This window comes from Hipposideros armiger, unplaced genomic scaffold (assembly GCF_001890085.2).
Source record: "Hipposideros armiger isolate ML-2016 unplaced genomic scaffold, ASM189008v1 scaffold_209, whole genome shotgun sequence".
NCBI classification, from domain to species: Eukaryota; Metazoa; Chordata; class Mammalia; order Chiroptera; family Hipposideridae; genus Hipposideros; species Hipposideros armiger.
In genome coordinates this window covers 2,892,994-2,909,001 of record NW_017731559.1, presented here as the reverse complement: position 1 = coordinate 2,909,001, position 16,008 = coordinate 2,892,994, and the positions used below count along the sequence as shown (strand labels likewise).

The 16,008-nt window shown below is 39.0% G+C and overlaps 1 protein-coding gene across 5 annotated transcripts in view; it reads left to right on the top strand.

The window, feature by feature from the left end:
• The window catches only part of ANKRD29 (ankyrin repeat domain 29), a 50,743-nt gene extending 46,579 nt beyond the window's left edge, over nucleotides 1–4,164 (top strand). For 3 of the 5 annotated variants that reach the window (XM_019653847.1, XM_019653846.1, XM_019653850.1), the window contains 2 exons: nucleotides 1,350–1,464; nucleotides 1,824–1,916. In XM_019653847.1, the coding sequence (XP_019509392.1) occupies nucleotides 1,350–1,464; nucleotides 1,824–1,831 (123 nt within the window). In that variant the 3' untranslated portion in view covers nucleotides 1,832–1,916. Of the gene's footprint in view, nucleotides 1–1,349; nucleotides 1,465–1,823 lie in introns of all 5 variants that reach the window. The other 2 variants (XM_019653849.1, XM_019653848.1) reach the window with 1 other exon arrangement.
• The last annotated feature ends 11,844 nt before the right edge of the window (nucleotides 4,165–16,008 follow it).

Genomic DNA, 16,008 nt, shown 5'->3' with positions numbered 1-16,008 from the left:
GTCAAAACAATATTCTTAATACAAGTATGTTATTTGCCCTTTTCACTGTGCTGACATTTGCTCCAATGACGCAAAATCAATGGTGGACAAAACTGTTGGCACCTTAGTACACAGCAAAGCAGAGGCACCAAACTGTACTGGCAAATGATTTTACAAACCTTTGTGAGTTATTTTACAAACTTTGTAAATTATGTGACAGAAATGCCAGGTTTACTTAAGAGCATCTTTGATAAAGCAGTAAACAATTTTAATTTTGTGAAATCTTGACCCATGCTGTATGTCTTTTTAATATCCTGTGTGACAAAATGGGAAGTATGCATAAAGCACTTCTGATGTTCACTGAAGCCTGATGGTTGTCAAGGAAAAGCACTTGTGTAATTGTTTGAATTGCAAAGTGAGTCAGCCACTTTTTTCATGCAACCCCATTTTACTTGAAAGAAGGACTTGTATCCACCATGTAAGCCTGACACATTCCTAATACTTAAAGGCTTTTCTAATGAATCAGTGGTAATACTAATGAATGTTATCTTTTGACATTATGTATGAAACATGTCAACATTTGGAAGATCTGCATAGCTCAGTGAACTAATTAATATTTTCTAAATGACCAGTGCATAATGTTGCAAATCATGTGTGGGTAAAAAAAAAAAAAATCCACCTGTAGATAGGTAGACCTTTGGATTTTAATGTAACGGAGTATGAAAAGTTCGTTGATATGGTTTCACATTGCAGTTACCTTTAAGAAACTACCACAGTCCTGTGTTGGTGTAGCATTAAAGAAGAATATCTACAATGATCTGAAAAGGTCGTTAAAATGCCCCTCTCTTTTCCAACTACCTATCTGAATTTTCTCCCTATGTTTCAAACCAGAACAACATATCACAATAGACTGGAGGCAGAAGCAAATATGAGAACTCAATTGTCTTCCATTAAGCTACACTTTAAAGAAATATGCAAAACTATTAACAGTGCTATTCTTCTCTCTAAATTTTTTGTTATTTTTTTGAAAATTTGGGCTTTTTTCATAAATATTTATGTTAAACTGTCTTGGGTTTGTTACCTTTAATGAGTTAATAAATAGATTTTTAAGCTTTTTTTCAGTTTTCATTTCTAACAAGTTAAAAACAGCTTGTTGGGGTCCTCAATAATTTTTAAGAGTGTAAAAAAGGTCCTGAGACCAAAAAGTTTGAGAACAACTGCCCTATAATGTCTATTGTATATGGTAGGGACTCACTTGCTCAGTAAGTACATAAGGAATGTGTCTCAGCAGTGCTGTGAAAAGAAAGTACATACAGTGAGGCTGGGTCAGGTGGGAAGAGGGGGCCACTGAAGCTGCTCTTATCCTCTAGATGTTTCCTAACTGCCTTGTCATCAGAAGATACCTGTCCTGGCTACCTGCCAGCCTCATCACTGAGTCTCAAGTCCCTAGCAGACAGACTGCCTCATATAATAAACTATTTAAACGTAAGTTATCAAATTTAATCTTACCAATGTTAATGTTTATTGAGCACATACTAGATATGCTAGGCTTTGTGCTGCAAATGAGGATACACTGAGACATGGACCCTGGCCTCCAGGAGATTACAATCTAGTAAGAGAGATGGGTAGATAGAAAAATAATCCTAACAATGAGATAAGAAAGTAACAGGCGATATTTATACATTTTAAACAGGTCTTTAATGACTTAATACAAAACAGAGAGTCCAATAGGGTTTTTCACCAGTGGAGGAACAAATCAGGTTTAGGTCAGGGCCACCCCTTTGGGGTCCCTAAAACCACACCAACTGTAGGAATTCACTAATGCCTATCTTCTCTTATTTCAGGCCAATAAACTTCCGGCAGAACTAACCAAAAATGAACGTATATTGCGTCTCCTCCGAGGTAAAGAAGGGCGCAGGAAGAGCTAACTTAGTTGTATATTTGCCTGGAAGGTAGAAACCTTAACCACATTGTCCGAAAATGAAATTGCTTTTAAACAGTGTTGGAAATTCTGTTAAGAAGGAAAATGCTCCAAATGCCCACCCTGGGTCCCTGACCAAGAAGTGCTGTGCTTTGTGCCCTGAATCAAGGACAGGACAGCTCAGGGGGCTCTTCCCTCACGTACGGTGGGCTTCTCACACTGGCCTATAACCCCACTCCGGGGGGACCTAGCCGTTTCGTGGATTCCACAGAAACTCATTTTAAACTATACTAACTTGGGCCTCTCAGTTAAACTCTTATTGTTAAGTCTTCTAAGAGGTTTAAGCAAGGAGACAGAAAGACTGTAAGCTTTTAGACTGAAAGTCTGACCTTCAATGAATCGATGCACTTTTGCTTTTTTGTTAAATATAAGTGTGCTAAAAGATATAACTGCATCATATTTTATATAACGTATGTCATCCCAGTGTAAAATGTTTTCTTCTACCCAAGGATCATAGCCATGGTTCCTAAGACTCAACAATGTATAAAGTTACATTATTAAAAAGCCGGTCATTCCGCCTTGTACTTTTCAAAGATGGACTGTTGAACTATGCAAAAGACAAATTGTTTATTTGTGAGTTGATCCTCATCTAATTCCTAATATGTAAAAATCATTTTTACCTGGAGTCCATATTGTAGGTATGGTAGGATACAAATGACAAATTTGGAAATTCAGAAAATTACAAACCACAGGAAATTTAGGCTTGTTTCTTTGAGCTTTTATTTTGGTTATATTGTGGGCAATCTATTTCCCTTGCCATAACTAAGTAGACTTAACATGCTGTGGAATCTTGAACTTCCAACACTATGTAGCTTGATACAATGACTTTGAGGTCCTTGGATAAAATGTGATATATGCAAGTACAGTATGTTGCTTTACTATTGTAGGAGTATAGGTAATAAAAGACTATTATTAGTGTTTAATAAGTGTTCGTCTTGCATGTTCTTGAGCTGATTGATTCTAGAATTTTATTAAATTATTTCTTTGAAGGGAGTGTCAAATTTTATATTTGATGCACTTTATACTCAATGGTGTCTAAATGCCTCAGTCAGTGCCTAACTGCACACACAAAAACGAAACCTTTCCATAACCTACTGTAATAAACACTGTTGGTATTTCTGTTATTTAAACAGTTCTTTTGTTTTCTTGTTGATGTTTTGCTATGGTTTCCAGCCAGTGTTCTATGTAAAGACATGTTAAGATGGAGGGAAATGTTATAAATCCCAAAAGATTTTTTTAAACCAATTTTCAGTGTTACTAAAGCATTTTCTTTAAGTCAGTAAACAAAAGAACATAATTTTTAAAATTAGAAGGTATTCTCATAAAATTTATGATCAATAAAAATAGTCAAGCAACAAAACAGCTTATTTTGATTACTATCTGCAATCTAATTTCAGGATAAAAATTTAGAAAGCTCTGTCTCTATTGCTAAAATACCCACATATAAACACATATTAGTAGCTAAAAAGCATTTAACTACTAGCCAATTTCCTCATTGACTTTCTTTTATTCAGCAAAGTTGTACAAATATACATTTCATGGGAATTCCATATGGCTGTATTTATTTTGAAGAGGAAAATAATGTGGCCTTAAATGCTTTATATTTTTCACTGATAGTTAACCCTCAGGCCAAAAATGGTTGCTCATCACTGATATAAATCAAAACAGTAAGTATTATAGGTACTGAAAACAAAGCTCCAAAAGACAAAATGGGATGAAATCAGAAACAGTGTTTTTCACTAAAACATGTTGTCCTTGGCCTAGTTATCAGATCATTTTAGGTGGATAATGTTTTTGATCAATATTAGAGCCATTTAAAATGAATCCAGCAGCTTTAACAACCTTTAATGGAGGCCTTCTTACTGTAGGTAAGAGGTCTCCAGCTTAGAAGGCACACACTTGGTCTAGATGAGATTATTATATTATCCATAGCAGAGAATATGATTATATTAATCATTCACCAAAGACTGAATAAAAGGTCTGTTTTTTAAAGTTAAATTGCATTTATTTTCCACACAGTTAGATGGTTCTTATTTCATGTCAATCTAATTCACAATTCAATGAGCTCTGCACCCCAAGACTCAAAATTAGCAATTCCAATGCAAGTCATTTGCTTAATTGAACCACAAAGTTTTTTATTATATCCATTTGTTTGATGAAACAGTCCATGTTATAATTCAAAATAAAGTTAATGTACTACCCAATTTGCCTTTACTGCTTTTTCCTGTTTCCTTTTAGTCAGAAGTTATTTATATGTGATTGTAATAAAATGGAATTTTAGAGTTAATAATTCAGCTCAGCATGCTTTATGTTACTTATGGACCCATGATTTCATTATTTCTACTGTGGATAACTTGTAATAATGCCAAAAGGTTTTTCATTCAGACAAAAATTCCTGGGATAGTCACAAAAGATACTAAAAACAGAAACTCTTAATTGTACATTATGATGATTTGATATAGGTATGCCTCATTTCATTGCACTTCAGAGACATGCTGTGTTTTTACAATTGAAGGCAAGACCCTCCACCAAGCAGAAAGATTATTACTCACTTTATCGCAGTAGTCTGGAACCAAACCGGCAATATTTTCAAGGTATAGCTGTATGCCTTGTGAAAGGAGTCCCCCATCTAGTTAACACATAACACATTCATCACCTCAGATATTGATCGTGTGTGTGTGTGTGTGTGTGTGTGTGTGTGTGTGTGTGTACATCTTAATTTCTATTTTTATTGTCTGCGATGCTCCTTAGTCCTCAGTCCTTTGCAATGGCTTTTTCTTCTGAAATAACTGATGGTTTCGCACAACTTCTTATTTAGGAAACAAATATTTGCAGTGGTAACATCAGGAGCCTAGAGAACTCCATGGCCTTCCTGGCTTCCTCCCCTGCTCCATCCATCCTCTGCAACCACAAGAAAGCTATGTCTCATCATTACCGCACACTGGGGCACCTACTAAGAGGATAAGATCACTCCCAAATGCCAGGCTAGCTGGAATCCAATGGAGATGCCTCCGTTTCGAGGTGGGCCTGCACTGCAGATTATAGGGGTGAGAAGCTGAGGTCCTAATTTTGTAACAAAGTGGTTTTGATGCTAGAACTGGCTGAGCCTCACAGGTAGTGACCAGGTTGAGTCTGCAGATTATTAATAACAATAGAAACTAGGTAACATTTGTTGAAGGATTGTTATATGCTAAGCACTTTACATAGATAATCTCATAAAGTGTATATGTATTTTCTCATTTACCCCTGACAACAGCCCTATGAAACAGGCACTGTTAACATTCCTGTCTTGCAGCTGAGGAAACTGGCTTTGAGAGATCACCTCCCTCATCGTGTTGGCTTGGTGCTGTCTTCCAACTTTTGGGTTTTGCTTTTTTAGTGGGGGAGAGCCTGGGAGAGTGGTGCCAGGTGCAGTCACAGTGGTATCATGAAGGGAGTGAGAGTGGAGAGTACGGGCCATATTTTTCAAAATAGGTAGAGCTATTGATAATTAGTGATCCATTGAACATAGAAGGTGAGGAAAAGTAAAGGAGAGTTAGGAATTATACTAAGGTATGCCAGGGTACCCTAAGACTATCCCCAGTTTTGGTGATTTGCTAGGAGGACTCCCAGGGCTCATCACGGCTAAGATGACAGCAAAAGGGCATATAGTAAAATCAGGAAGTGGGAAGGGAAATGGAGTAAAGAAGACAGAGGCAATCCGGTACCAGCTTTCAAGGGTCCTCTCCCAGCGGATTCACACAGTGAGCTTAATTCCTCAAGTGATGGGTTGTGAGAACACTGCAAAGTGTTGTCTACTAGGGAAGCTCGGTAGAGACTCACCCAGGCTTTTAAATGGGAGCTGGCCACATAAGCACACTGCCTAGTATTTACTGAAATCCCAGACTTCCAGAAGGAAAACAGGCATTCAGCATAAACCACATGGTTTGTACAAACAATTAGGTACAGTGAGCCATCATCATTTAGGGAAAGCTTTGTATCAGTTTAGGGAACTGTTTGCCAGTGAAGTCCCCAGATGCCAGCCAATGGCCAACCTTGTACATAAGACTTTCTAAGGATAGCAGTCTCAGGCCTGCTTATGTTAAATCTTTTTCACACACAAGGTTTGTTACATGGTGGATGGTGCCAATAACTGTACTAGGAAATAGGAAAGAACAACAGAGTTTGGGGTGGTGGGGGAGAGAGATAGAGAGAGAGAGAGGAGAGGAGAGGAGAGGAGAGAAGAGGAGAGAGAGACAGAGAGAAAGAGAGAGAGAGAGAGTTTGGACATGTTCAGTTTGAAGAATGTGTGAAATTGATTTCTGAAGGCAGTTATAAATAGCAGCTTAATGTTTAGGACAGTGGTTCTCAACCTTCCTAATGCTGCAACCCCTTAATACAGTTCCTCATGTTGTGGTGACCCCCCAACCATAAAATTATTTTCGTTGCTACTCTATAACTGTAATTTTGCTACTGTTATGAATAGTAATGTAAATATCTTTTTGTTTTCCGATGGTCTTAGGCGACCCCTGTGAAAGGGCCATTCAATGCCCAAAGGAGTCGCGACTCACAGGTTGAGAACCGCTGGTTTAGGACAAGTCTGTTACTGATTTGGGACATGACCTATGTAGAAGTGATGATCAGAGTCATGGGATGAAAGAGGGAGTCTCTGGTAAGAGATAAAAACTGAGAAGGAACTTTGAAGCAAGAAGGAAAGTTAGCAAAAAAAAAAAAAAGATGAAGTGAAATGGACAGCAGTGGGATGTGAAACATGTATCAGGTAAGGAGAAATTCTCAAGGAGAGGAGAGTTAGCAACAAACCCCATGAAGAAGCATGGCCATATACTGTAAGGGCTGACAAATTCCAGACTTCTTTTTGCTCCACAACTTTGCTCTTGGTTAGCGAATTTTGGTGAATTCAATCACCAAATTCTAGTACTGTGTTGGAGAGCATATGAATGACTCATCCTGGTGACTGGTCAGGACTAAGGTCAAATTAAAATAAATAGTTGTCTTGAAATAATTCTAATGATCAGTAGAACTGTATCTGTGAAACCACTTCTAACACTTTCTAGGAAACGTTGGCACCACTCAGAATACATTGCTTCTGCTTTGTCTCCAAGAAAGAAAGTACTTTGTGCTCTGCCAGGGACCAAGAGACCCATCCGGAGCTGTAAAGGAGAGGCTGGGGCAAGGCACACTCTCTGGCTGCGTCCTTAGCAAGGCTGGTGCAGCACCTCAGCATACGGAGGAGGTTTCCAGCACCCGCAGGTGGGTTCGATACATTGGGTACTAAACATCTTTTTTTTTTTTATTGTTAGTTTCAGGTGTACAGAACAATGCAATAGTTATCCTTTTCATCCTTCACACAGAAACAACCTTCCTCCCCCATCTACTGCCCTCCCACCCCCGATATCATGCTTATCTATTACAATTCCATTGACTCATTCCCACTCTCTACTCCACGTCCCGTGACTATATGTATGTATAATTATAGTTGACATACATTATTATTCAACATCAGCTTCAGAAATACAGTGCAGTGGTCAGGCCTCTACACCGACTATGAAGTGGTCTCCCTAACAAGACATGAGTCCAGCTGGCCCCCTACAAAATATTTACAACATTATTGATTATAGTCCCCAAACTGTCTTTTCTATCCCTGAGGCCATATTGTAGTTACCAATTTGTATTGTCTCATCCCTTCCCCTTCTCCTTCATCCCCACCCCCTACCAACTAGCAACCCTCAGTTTTTCCTCTGTGTCTCTGAGACTATTTCTGTTTACATTTCTCATTTATTAAGTTTTTTAGAATCCACGTATAAGTGAGATTATATGGTGTTTGTCTTTCTCTGACTGACTTATTTCACTTAGCATAATGTTCTCTAGTTCCATCCATATTGTTGCAAATGGTACTATTTCCTTCTTCTTTATAGCTGAGTAAAACTCTATTGTGTAAATGTACCATAGTTTCTTAATCCAGTCATCTACCGATGGTCATTTTGGTTGTTTCCAAGTCTTGGCTATTGTGAATAGCGCCACAATGAACAAAGGGTTCATATATTTTTTCGGATTAATGTCTTGGGTTTTTGTGGATAAATACCTAAGAGTGGAATTGCTGGGTAATAAGGTAGTTGCATTTCCAGTTTTTTGAGATACCTACATACTGATTTCCATAGTGGCTACATCAGTCTGCAGTCCCACCAACAGTGCACCAGGGTTCCCTTTTCCCCACAACCTTATCAGCATTTGTTGTTTGTTGATTTATTGATGATAGCCATTCTGACCGGGTGAGGTGGTATCTCATTGTGGTTTTTATTTGCACTTCCCTAATGCTAAGTGAGGTTGAACATTTTTTCATATGCCTGTTGGCCATCTGTATGTCCTCTTTAGAGAAATGTCTCTTCATATCCCCTGCCCATTTTTTAATTGGGTTGTTTTTTTGGTGTTGAGTTGCATGAGCCTTTTATATATTTTGGATATTAACCCCTTATCAGATGTCTCATTGACAAATATCTTCTCCCATTCAGTAGGCTTCCTTTTTGTTTTTTTGATGATTTCTTTTGTTGTAAAAAAACTTTTAAGTTTGATGTAGTCCCATATGTTCATTTTTTCTTTTACTTCCCTAGCCCATGGGGATGTATCAGTAAAAATATTGCTCAGGGTAATGTCTGCAAATTTAGACCCTATATTTTCTTCTAGGAGTTTTATGGTCTTAGGTCTTATATTTAAGTCTTTAATCCATTTTGAATTTGTTCTTGTATATGGCATAAGGAGGTGGTCCAGTTTCATTTTTTTTGCATGTGCCAGTCCAATTTTCCCAACACCATTTATTAAATAGACTCTCTTTACCCCAATGTAAATTCTTGCTTCCCTTGTCATAGACTAACTGCCTGTATATGCCTGGATTTAATTCTGGGCTCTCTATTCTGTTCCATGGATCTATGTGCCTGTTTTTATGCCGGGTACTAAACATCTTGAGTCCGATGCATTTGTTGCTAACAATCTGCAGATGGTGCATGGAAAGTTCCCTGCCCAAGGCTATCTCCTCCCCTTTCCTGTCCCCGCATAAGCAAGACTATCTAAGTAAAGCACGGCTGCTAGACTGGGTCACTGTTCTCCCATCAGGAGACAGCTATCCACCTAGCTCCCGCTTTCAAGTATTTCTTTGTCTGTCTTTCTTAATCTTCTGTTGCCCCACTCCAGCCCGTTCGACTAGCCGCGCTGGACGCGGCAGTGCTCCACTATAAAGATGCAAGATCTCGCTAGTGCAGGAGTCAGCAAACTTTTGAGACGGACGAGTCACATGTGGCTCTTTGGGTATGTACATGTGGCTCTGAAGTAAAATTGAAAATGAAAATAAGGGCCGACCTAGTGGCGCATTGTTTAAGAGCTGGCTTGGGACTCCAGAGGGCCCCGGTTCGGATCCTACATATGAGGGCCAGTGACACTGCCCTCTACAGCTAAGATGCTGAACAACAGCTCAATCTGGAGCAGTGAGCGGCTGTCCAGAAGCCGGGGACCGATCTGCCTTACCCGGGAAGCGCGCAATGATGGTGCCAACTTGGGCCGGTGAAGCAATGTCCTCCACAACTGGACTGAAGAACAAAAGGACAGCAACTTGTCTGTTCCCCTTCCCCCAATTCCCCAGTGCTGTTCCCATCCCCCAATCCCCCAATAAAAATCTTAAAAAAAAAAGAAAATGAAAATAAAACTATCATAGTTTCATTTATAAAACTTGTAAAGGATATTATTTACATAATGGTGATTATGTAAAAATATATTTATGGCTCTCGAATAATTTTTAAATTTTTATGAGGGACAGGATTGGTTCTTCCAGGGTTCGCAAACTTGTGAGACGGAACGTACCCAAATCGCCGCATGAGGTTCACGAGCTGCAGTTTGCTGACCCCTGGTCTGGTGCAATGTAGATGAGCCTGTGAGTTAACGTTTTACTACCTTACTGCTTAAAATGAGACAAAATAGATTCATCTGTGCTGGTCAATTGGTTTCAGTGAATGTGTTTTATCTCACTGTGACAACATGCTAAAAAATTTGTGCATAGAACCATGTTGAGGTGAACAGAGTCACACATGTTAGAGTTTTTCCATCTCATTCTCCCACATCGGCTCATGCTTTTGTACTTACCTGAGCTTTAAAATATGGAGAAAAATGAAAACAAACCAAAAACAAGTTATATGCTTTCTGTGCAAAATTAGAATAATTTATTTCACATTCCTCTAACTGAGGGACTGAGGAAGTCTCTTTACTCTGCTTAACCTATGAACACAATGAGATACACCAGTAATACACAGATATTTTCTCCAGGCTCTCTGACTATTATACTTAGCCCTCAGTTAAATAATTGTGCATTAGTGGGTCTGGAAACTCCTAGACTCTCTTCATGATGCTCTTATCCCCTTTTTTTGCAATACTTTTAGATAACTTAAAACTATGAATGAAGTCATGTTTTAACAATTGAAGGAAGCTAATTAAAAACTTTCAGTTCTCAGGTGCCTTGTCAGTTTTATCTCTGTCAACAGGAAAGATCACTTCTCCTATCTTTGGTCCCTTCTTCCCTCCCTCGCTAGGATTTAAACTCTAATTTTTAACAAGGAAAATGCTGTTATTGTTCCCACTTCCCACAGTTGGACTTGTAAGAATAGCCTTAGAAAGAAAGTCTTCAGTTTACAAGAGTTGGACTCCCTAATTTAGGAAACATTAGGCCAAAAAGTACCCCACACAAAGGAAATTGTGTCATGTGACTGAATCCTCCAGAAAAGGGAACACCAGTGTGAATCTCTGACTGCCAAGTTTCAAGTTATTCTAATGCTGGTAGCATCAGATCTGAGTGGAAGTTACACTGTAACCCCATGACTGGATTAATCACCAAATCAAATATTCTTATTCGGGTGAACAATATTTTACCATAATTCTGACCAATAATGTCCCATTTCTGAGTCAGTCACATTTACTGACACTAAAGTCATGAGTTGTAGCTGTAAGCTATTTTAAATGAAGATGTCTGTGAAATTTGGCTTGTTTAAGTATGGAGTTTTAAAAGTCTATTGCAGCACCCAAAAGAATTGCGTGCATATTTCAAACAAAAGACATATACAAGAATGTTCATAACTCTATAGCAGCCCAAACTGGAAACAAACCAAATGTCTGCCATGGTATATTTATACCTTAGAATACTCTTTAATAATAAAAACATTTTTCTTTTAAAGCTGAACTGCTATAGGCAATGAGGATGAGTCTCACGTCCGCACATCTCATAATGTTGGGTGAAAGCAACCAGACACAAAGAATATGATTCCATCTACATGAAGTTCAAGAGCAGATAAAACCAATTCAAGGTGCCAGAAGTCGGAATAGTGGCTACCTCTTGGTTGGGGGGGGGGGGGCTGATGATATTGACCAGGAAAAGGCATGAGGAAGCCTTCTAGAGTGCTGAAAATGTACTGCGTGCTTCCTCTGGGTGGCAGCTACATGGACCTGTGGTAACGTAGGCTCTAAGAAGACTCCCAGTGCTCCCCTCCTCTGATATTCTTGTCCTCGTGTAGTCCCCCACCTACGCTGTATCAGGACTGGTCTGTGTGATCAGTAAGACATGGCCAAAGTGATGGCATGTCACTTTTGAGGCTAGATCATAACAGGCATCTGCCTGTTCTCTCTTGAATCACTCACTCTGGAGGAAGTCAGCTGCCAAGTTCTGAGGACACTCAAGCAGCCCTACGGAGAGGCCCACGTGGAGAGAAGCCGAGGCCTCCTGCCAGTCAAGCTTGCCCATGATGGTAGCCTGGCTGATATCGTGACCACAACCTCATAAGGGCACCTGAGTCAGAACCATCCAAAACCCCTGGCTGACAGAAACAGTGATATAATACATGTTAGTTCTTTTAATCTACTACATTTTGGGGTAATTTGTTATGAACTAATAGATAGCTAATGTAATATATAAAAACTCATCAAACTTTACATATAAGATTTGTACACTTTTTATATGTTAAACATTCATTAAAAAAAAAAAGAAAAAAGAGGCTGGCCGAGTGGCGCAGTGGTTAAGAGCTGGCTTGGGACGCCAGAGGACCCCGGTTTGGATCCCACATATGAGGGCCAGTGACACTGCCCTCTACAGCTAAGATGCTGAATAACAGCTCGACCTGGAGCTGGGTTGCCGTGAGTCACCGGCGATGGTGTAGGCTGCAACCACTGCTGCAGTGGGTTGCCATGGGCTACCGTGTGTAGCCAGCAGCCAGCATGAGTGGCCAGCAGCCGCAGTGAGTGGCCGTCCAGAAGCCGGCGACTGATCTGCCTTGCCCGGGGAAGAGCGCAATGATGGTGCCAACTTGGGCCAGTGAAGCAACGTCCTCCACAACTAGACTAAAGAACAAAACGACAGCAACTTGTCTGTTCCCCTTCCCCCAATTCCCCAGTGCTGTTCCAATTCCCCAATAAAAATATTAAAAAAAAAAAGAAAGAAAAAAGTCTATTACCAAAAAGAGGTTCTCAAAAATGCTCAACTTGAAACTCCCTAGGGGTTTGGCAGAAGCGTTAACTCAAGATCTCCTATATTTCACCACAATGTGTTGGCAATGTGTAGTCTGACAGAGAGAGATGTGAGCTGATCACTTACTCCTATACCTGTGTCCAACTGTCATCCTACCCCCACTATCCACATACGATACGATTCTTTAAAGCCCCCCTAGTTGCTGTGCCTAGACCTTTTAGGGGGTAGTCTATCAGCAAAACCTACAATTTTTGTGAATCCTACTGGAAGTTCTATGGCTCTAGCAACAAAAACAGGACCAACTTCTCCATTAGGCACAGCAGGCACAGTGCTTAGGGCCCCTGATGCTTTAAAGGTCCCGTGAAAATGTTCTAATTTCAATTTCTTTTAAAATCAGAAGAAAAGTAATATAGTAATAATGAATATATACTAATGAAGACTCCTTGGATTATATTTGTCTTTATACAAATACAGTTGTAAAATATAATTTTAAATGGGGTGGTTTTTTCTGTTTTTTGTTTTTGTTTGTTTTTGTTTCTTTCCGAAAGAGGAGGAAGAGACCTCCAAAGGCAAAAGTGCCTGGAACCCACAAAAGTCATAATGCAGCCCTGAGCAAAAGGCAGGGTGCTATGAGCTGAATTATGTTCCCCCACCCAAATTCACTGTTGAAGCCCTAACCCCCAATGTAACTGTATTTAGAGTCAGGGCTTTTAGGAGGCAATTAAGGTAAAATGATGTATGAGGGTATGGCCTAAATCCAACAGGATTGGTGACTTTACACAAAGAGAAAAAGAGACACATCTATCTCTCCACACACAGCATCAAGGAAAGACCACCTGAGTACATAGTGAGAAGGCAGCCCTCTACAAGCCAGGAAGAGGGTCCTCACTAGAAACTGAACTCTGGGCACCTTCATCTTGCACTTCTCAGCCTCCAGAACCATGAGATATAAATACCTGTTGTTTAAGCCACCCAGTCTATGGTATTTTGTTATGGTAGTCTGAGCTGACTAATACAAGGGAGAAAAGCGAAAAACAAAACAAAACCCAGTAAGCAAAGTGAAGAAATGCCAGGTTCCTCAGCAACTGGCTTAGATATCACCAGGTGAAGGTGGCCCCATCCTAGTACTCCAAAGGCCCAGCTCTACCTTCATTTCTTATTATTGAACGTCAGCCTTCAAGTTAGAAACTAGACAAACTTGCAATCTGTGCAGTAGTGTTCATACATGCAGACTGAGGGAAAAACCCTGAGACTGAAAGTCTACCTCTAAACACAGGGCAGGGAAAGACTGCAGAAAGAAGCTGGCCACGCCAGCCTGGTAATTATAACAGAGTTTATTAAGGGAAACTTACATATGAGGCATGTCTTAGGCAGCTGCAAGACAAAATGGATCCTTGCTCCGCTTGGCAGGTGCCAAAGAATTATATAAGGTAAGGGGAAGGGGCAAGTCACAGGTACTAGTACGTGAATGCTACCAGGTACAGGAAATTACTTCCCGTGCTTGACTAGGTCAGGACAACAACCTGTTCCAGAAACCAGCACATAGCAGGAGGCAAGACAGGAGTGCTGATATATGTCAGAGTGAACATCAGTTACAATCAGATGGTCTCTAAGAGGGGGGGTGTGCAGTAAACAACCTCCATTCTGGCCTGGACCCAGCTTTAGGACAGACATTGGTCACGTCATAGAACAGTCCACCACACTAGTAGTTAGGCATTTTTTTCTTTGCCCACTTGAATCACTGTCTACTCTGAAGATTCCAAGTCAGGTTAGCAGAAGAAAACAAAAAGCTTCTATATTAGAAGAAATCAGTTACTTTGTTGTAATGAAATTTTATTAATATGAATATGCTGATCAAATCACATCCCTAGTCTAGAAGATGAGATATAGTGGATGCTTAGCTAATGAAGTAGCCCAGGAGAGTGAGGGTTAAAGAAGAACATGTTTTATGTTGGACAGTGTGGTCATCTGTGTTGACGACTACTAAGAGGTCAAGTGAGATGAGAACAAATGTTCTTAGATTTGACAACACAAAAACCAATAAATGACTTTAAGGAGAGCAGATATCCATGTGATTGCCCAGCCTCTGGGGATGGCGGGGAACTGGACCCTTTCATCATTCCTTACAGCAAAAGAATCCCACATGGATCATTATTTTCATAAAAATCATTAAAACGAGAGGAAAATATGAAATAATTTTTATAACCCTGAAAACTAGTAAATTAGTATTAGTAAATATCTGCAACACATATGCTAGACCAACAGGTTAATTTTCTTAATAAATAAAGAGCTTTTATAAGTCATGTGAAAAATAATAGAAAATGAAGAACACAGAAAAGGGAATAAAATAATTTATAAATGTATGAAAAGATTCTTAATCTCACTTATAATTAATAAATCACAAATGAAAGCATCACAATATTTTACAAAATAAGTAAAATCACAGATGCCATTTTTCACCTATCAGAATAGCAAAAATAAGTGCTGGCGAAAAGGTAGAATCTGGTACTTCCATATGTTATTAGCAAAGGTGTAAACTGCAATCTCTCTGAACAGCAATTTGGCAATAATCAAAACTAAAATGCACATTTCCTTTGAGATCTATCTATCTATCTATCTATCTATCTATCTATCTATCTATCTATCTATCTATCTATCTATCTGTCATCTATCTATTCCAACAGTTCTATTTGTATATAATTGCAAAGATTTAGGTACAGGGATGTTCATTGTATCATTATTTCCAGTAACAAAAGTGACAAACCAAATGTCCAGCAGGAGATTGATTAAATAAATTATGTAATGGATCCAAAACTATTAACATGAATACCCTTCCATCTGCTAAGTAAAAGAATTTTGTCTTGGTGAACGTTTCTCATCTCTCCTCCTAAGGGAAATGTTCAATAGCTTTTAGATTTCTATGATGCAGTATCATGAGGAAAGCAGAGGGCACAGAAAGATGTAAAGCTTTATGGAATCCACACAAGCTCAGGAATGTAAAGAAGCATACAGAAAAGAAAAGGTGAATTTATGCAGCATTACTGGAACCATACAAACCCTTCACTGTACCAGAAACACAATTTGAGATTTATTTTGAAATACTTATTGGTTGATGAATTATATTTCATTGACTTAGGCACTGTCCTGAGACTGGCCTACATCGTTCTGGCTTCAGAAATGTTATATACATATAATGAAGTCCAAAAGACCTAGTAAAAATAGTGAGGTGAAAAACTGTATCGCTAAATATAAAAAATCAAGCTACAAAATGTATACTGTATGTTCTCACTTGTTTAAAAAGTCCATATATTTACATATATGTTTTCAAATACATAAAAGTTTTCTGGAGGATGTTCTTGCATTTATAAAGATTCGTATGTCTAATAATTTCATTTTCCCTCTTGTTTTGTCCTTTATTATTATGCAATCAATGTTGACTATTGTATATAATAATAGTGGTATTGAATATTATTTAAACAAAAAAACTTTTAGGATCTCAGCCATGTTAAAACAATTTTCATAGAAGGAGAAAATATACCACAATGTGACACTGATT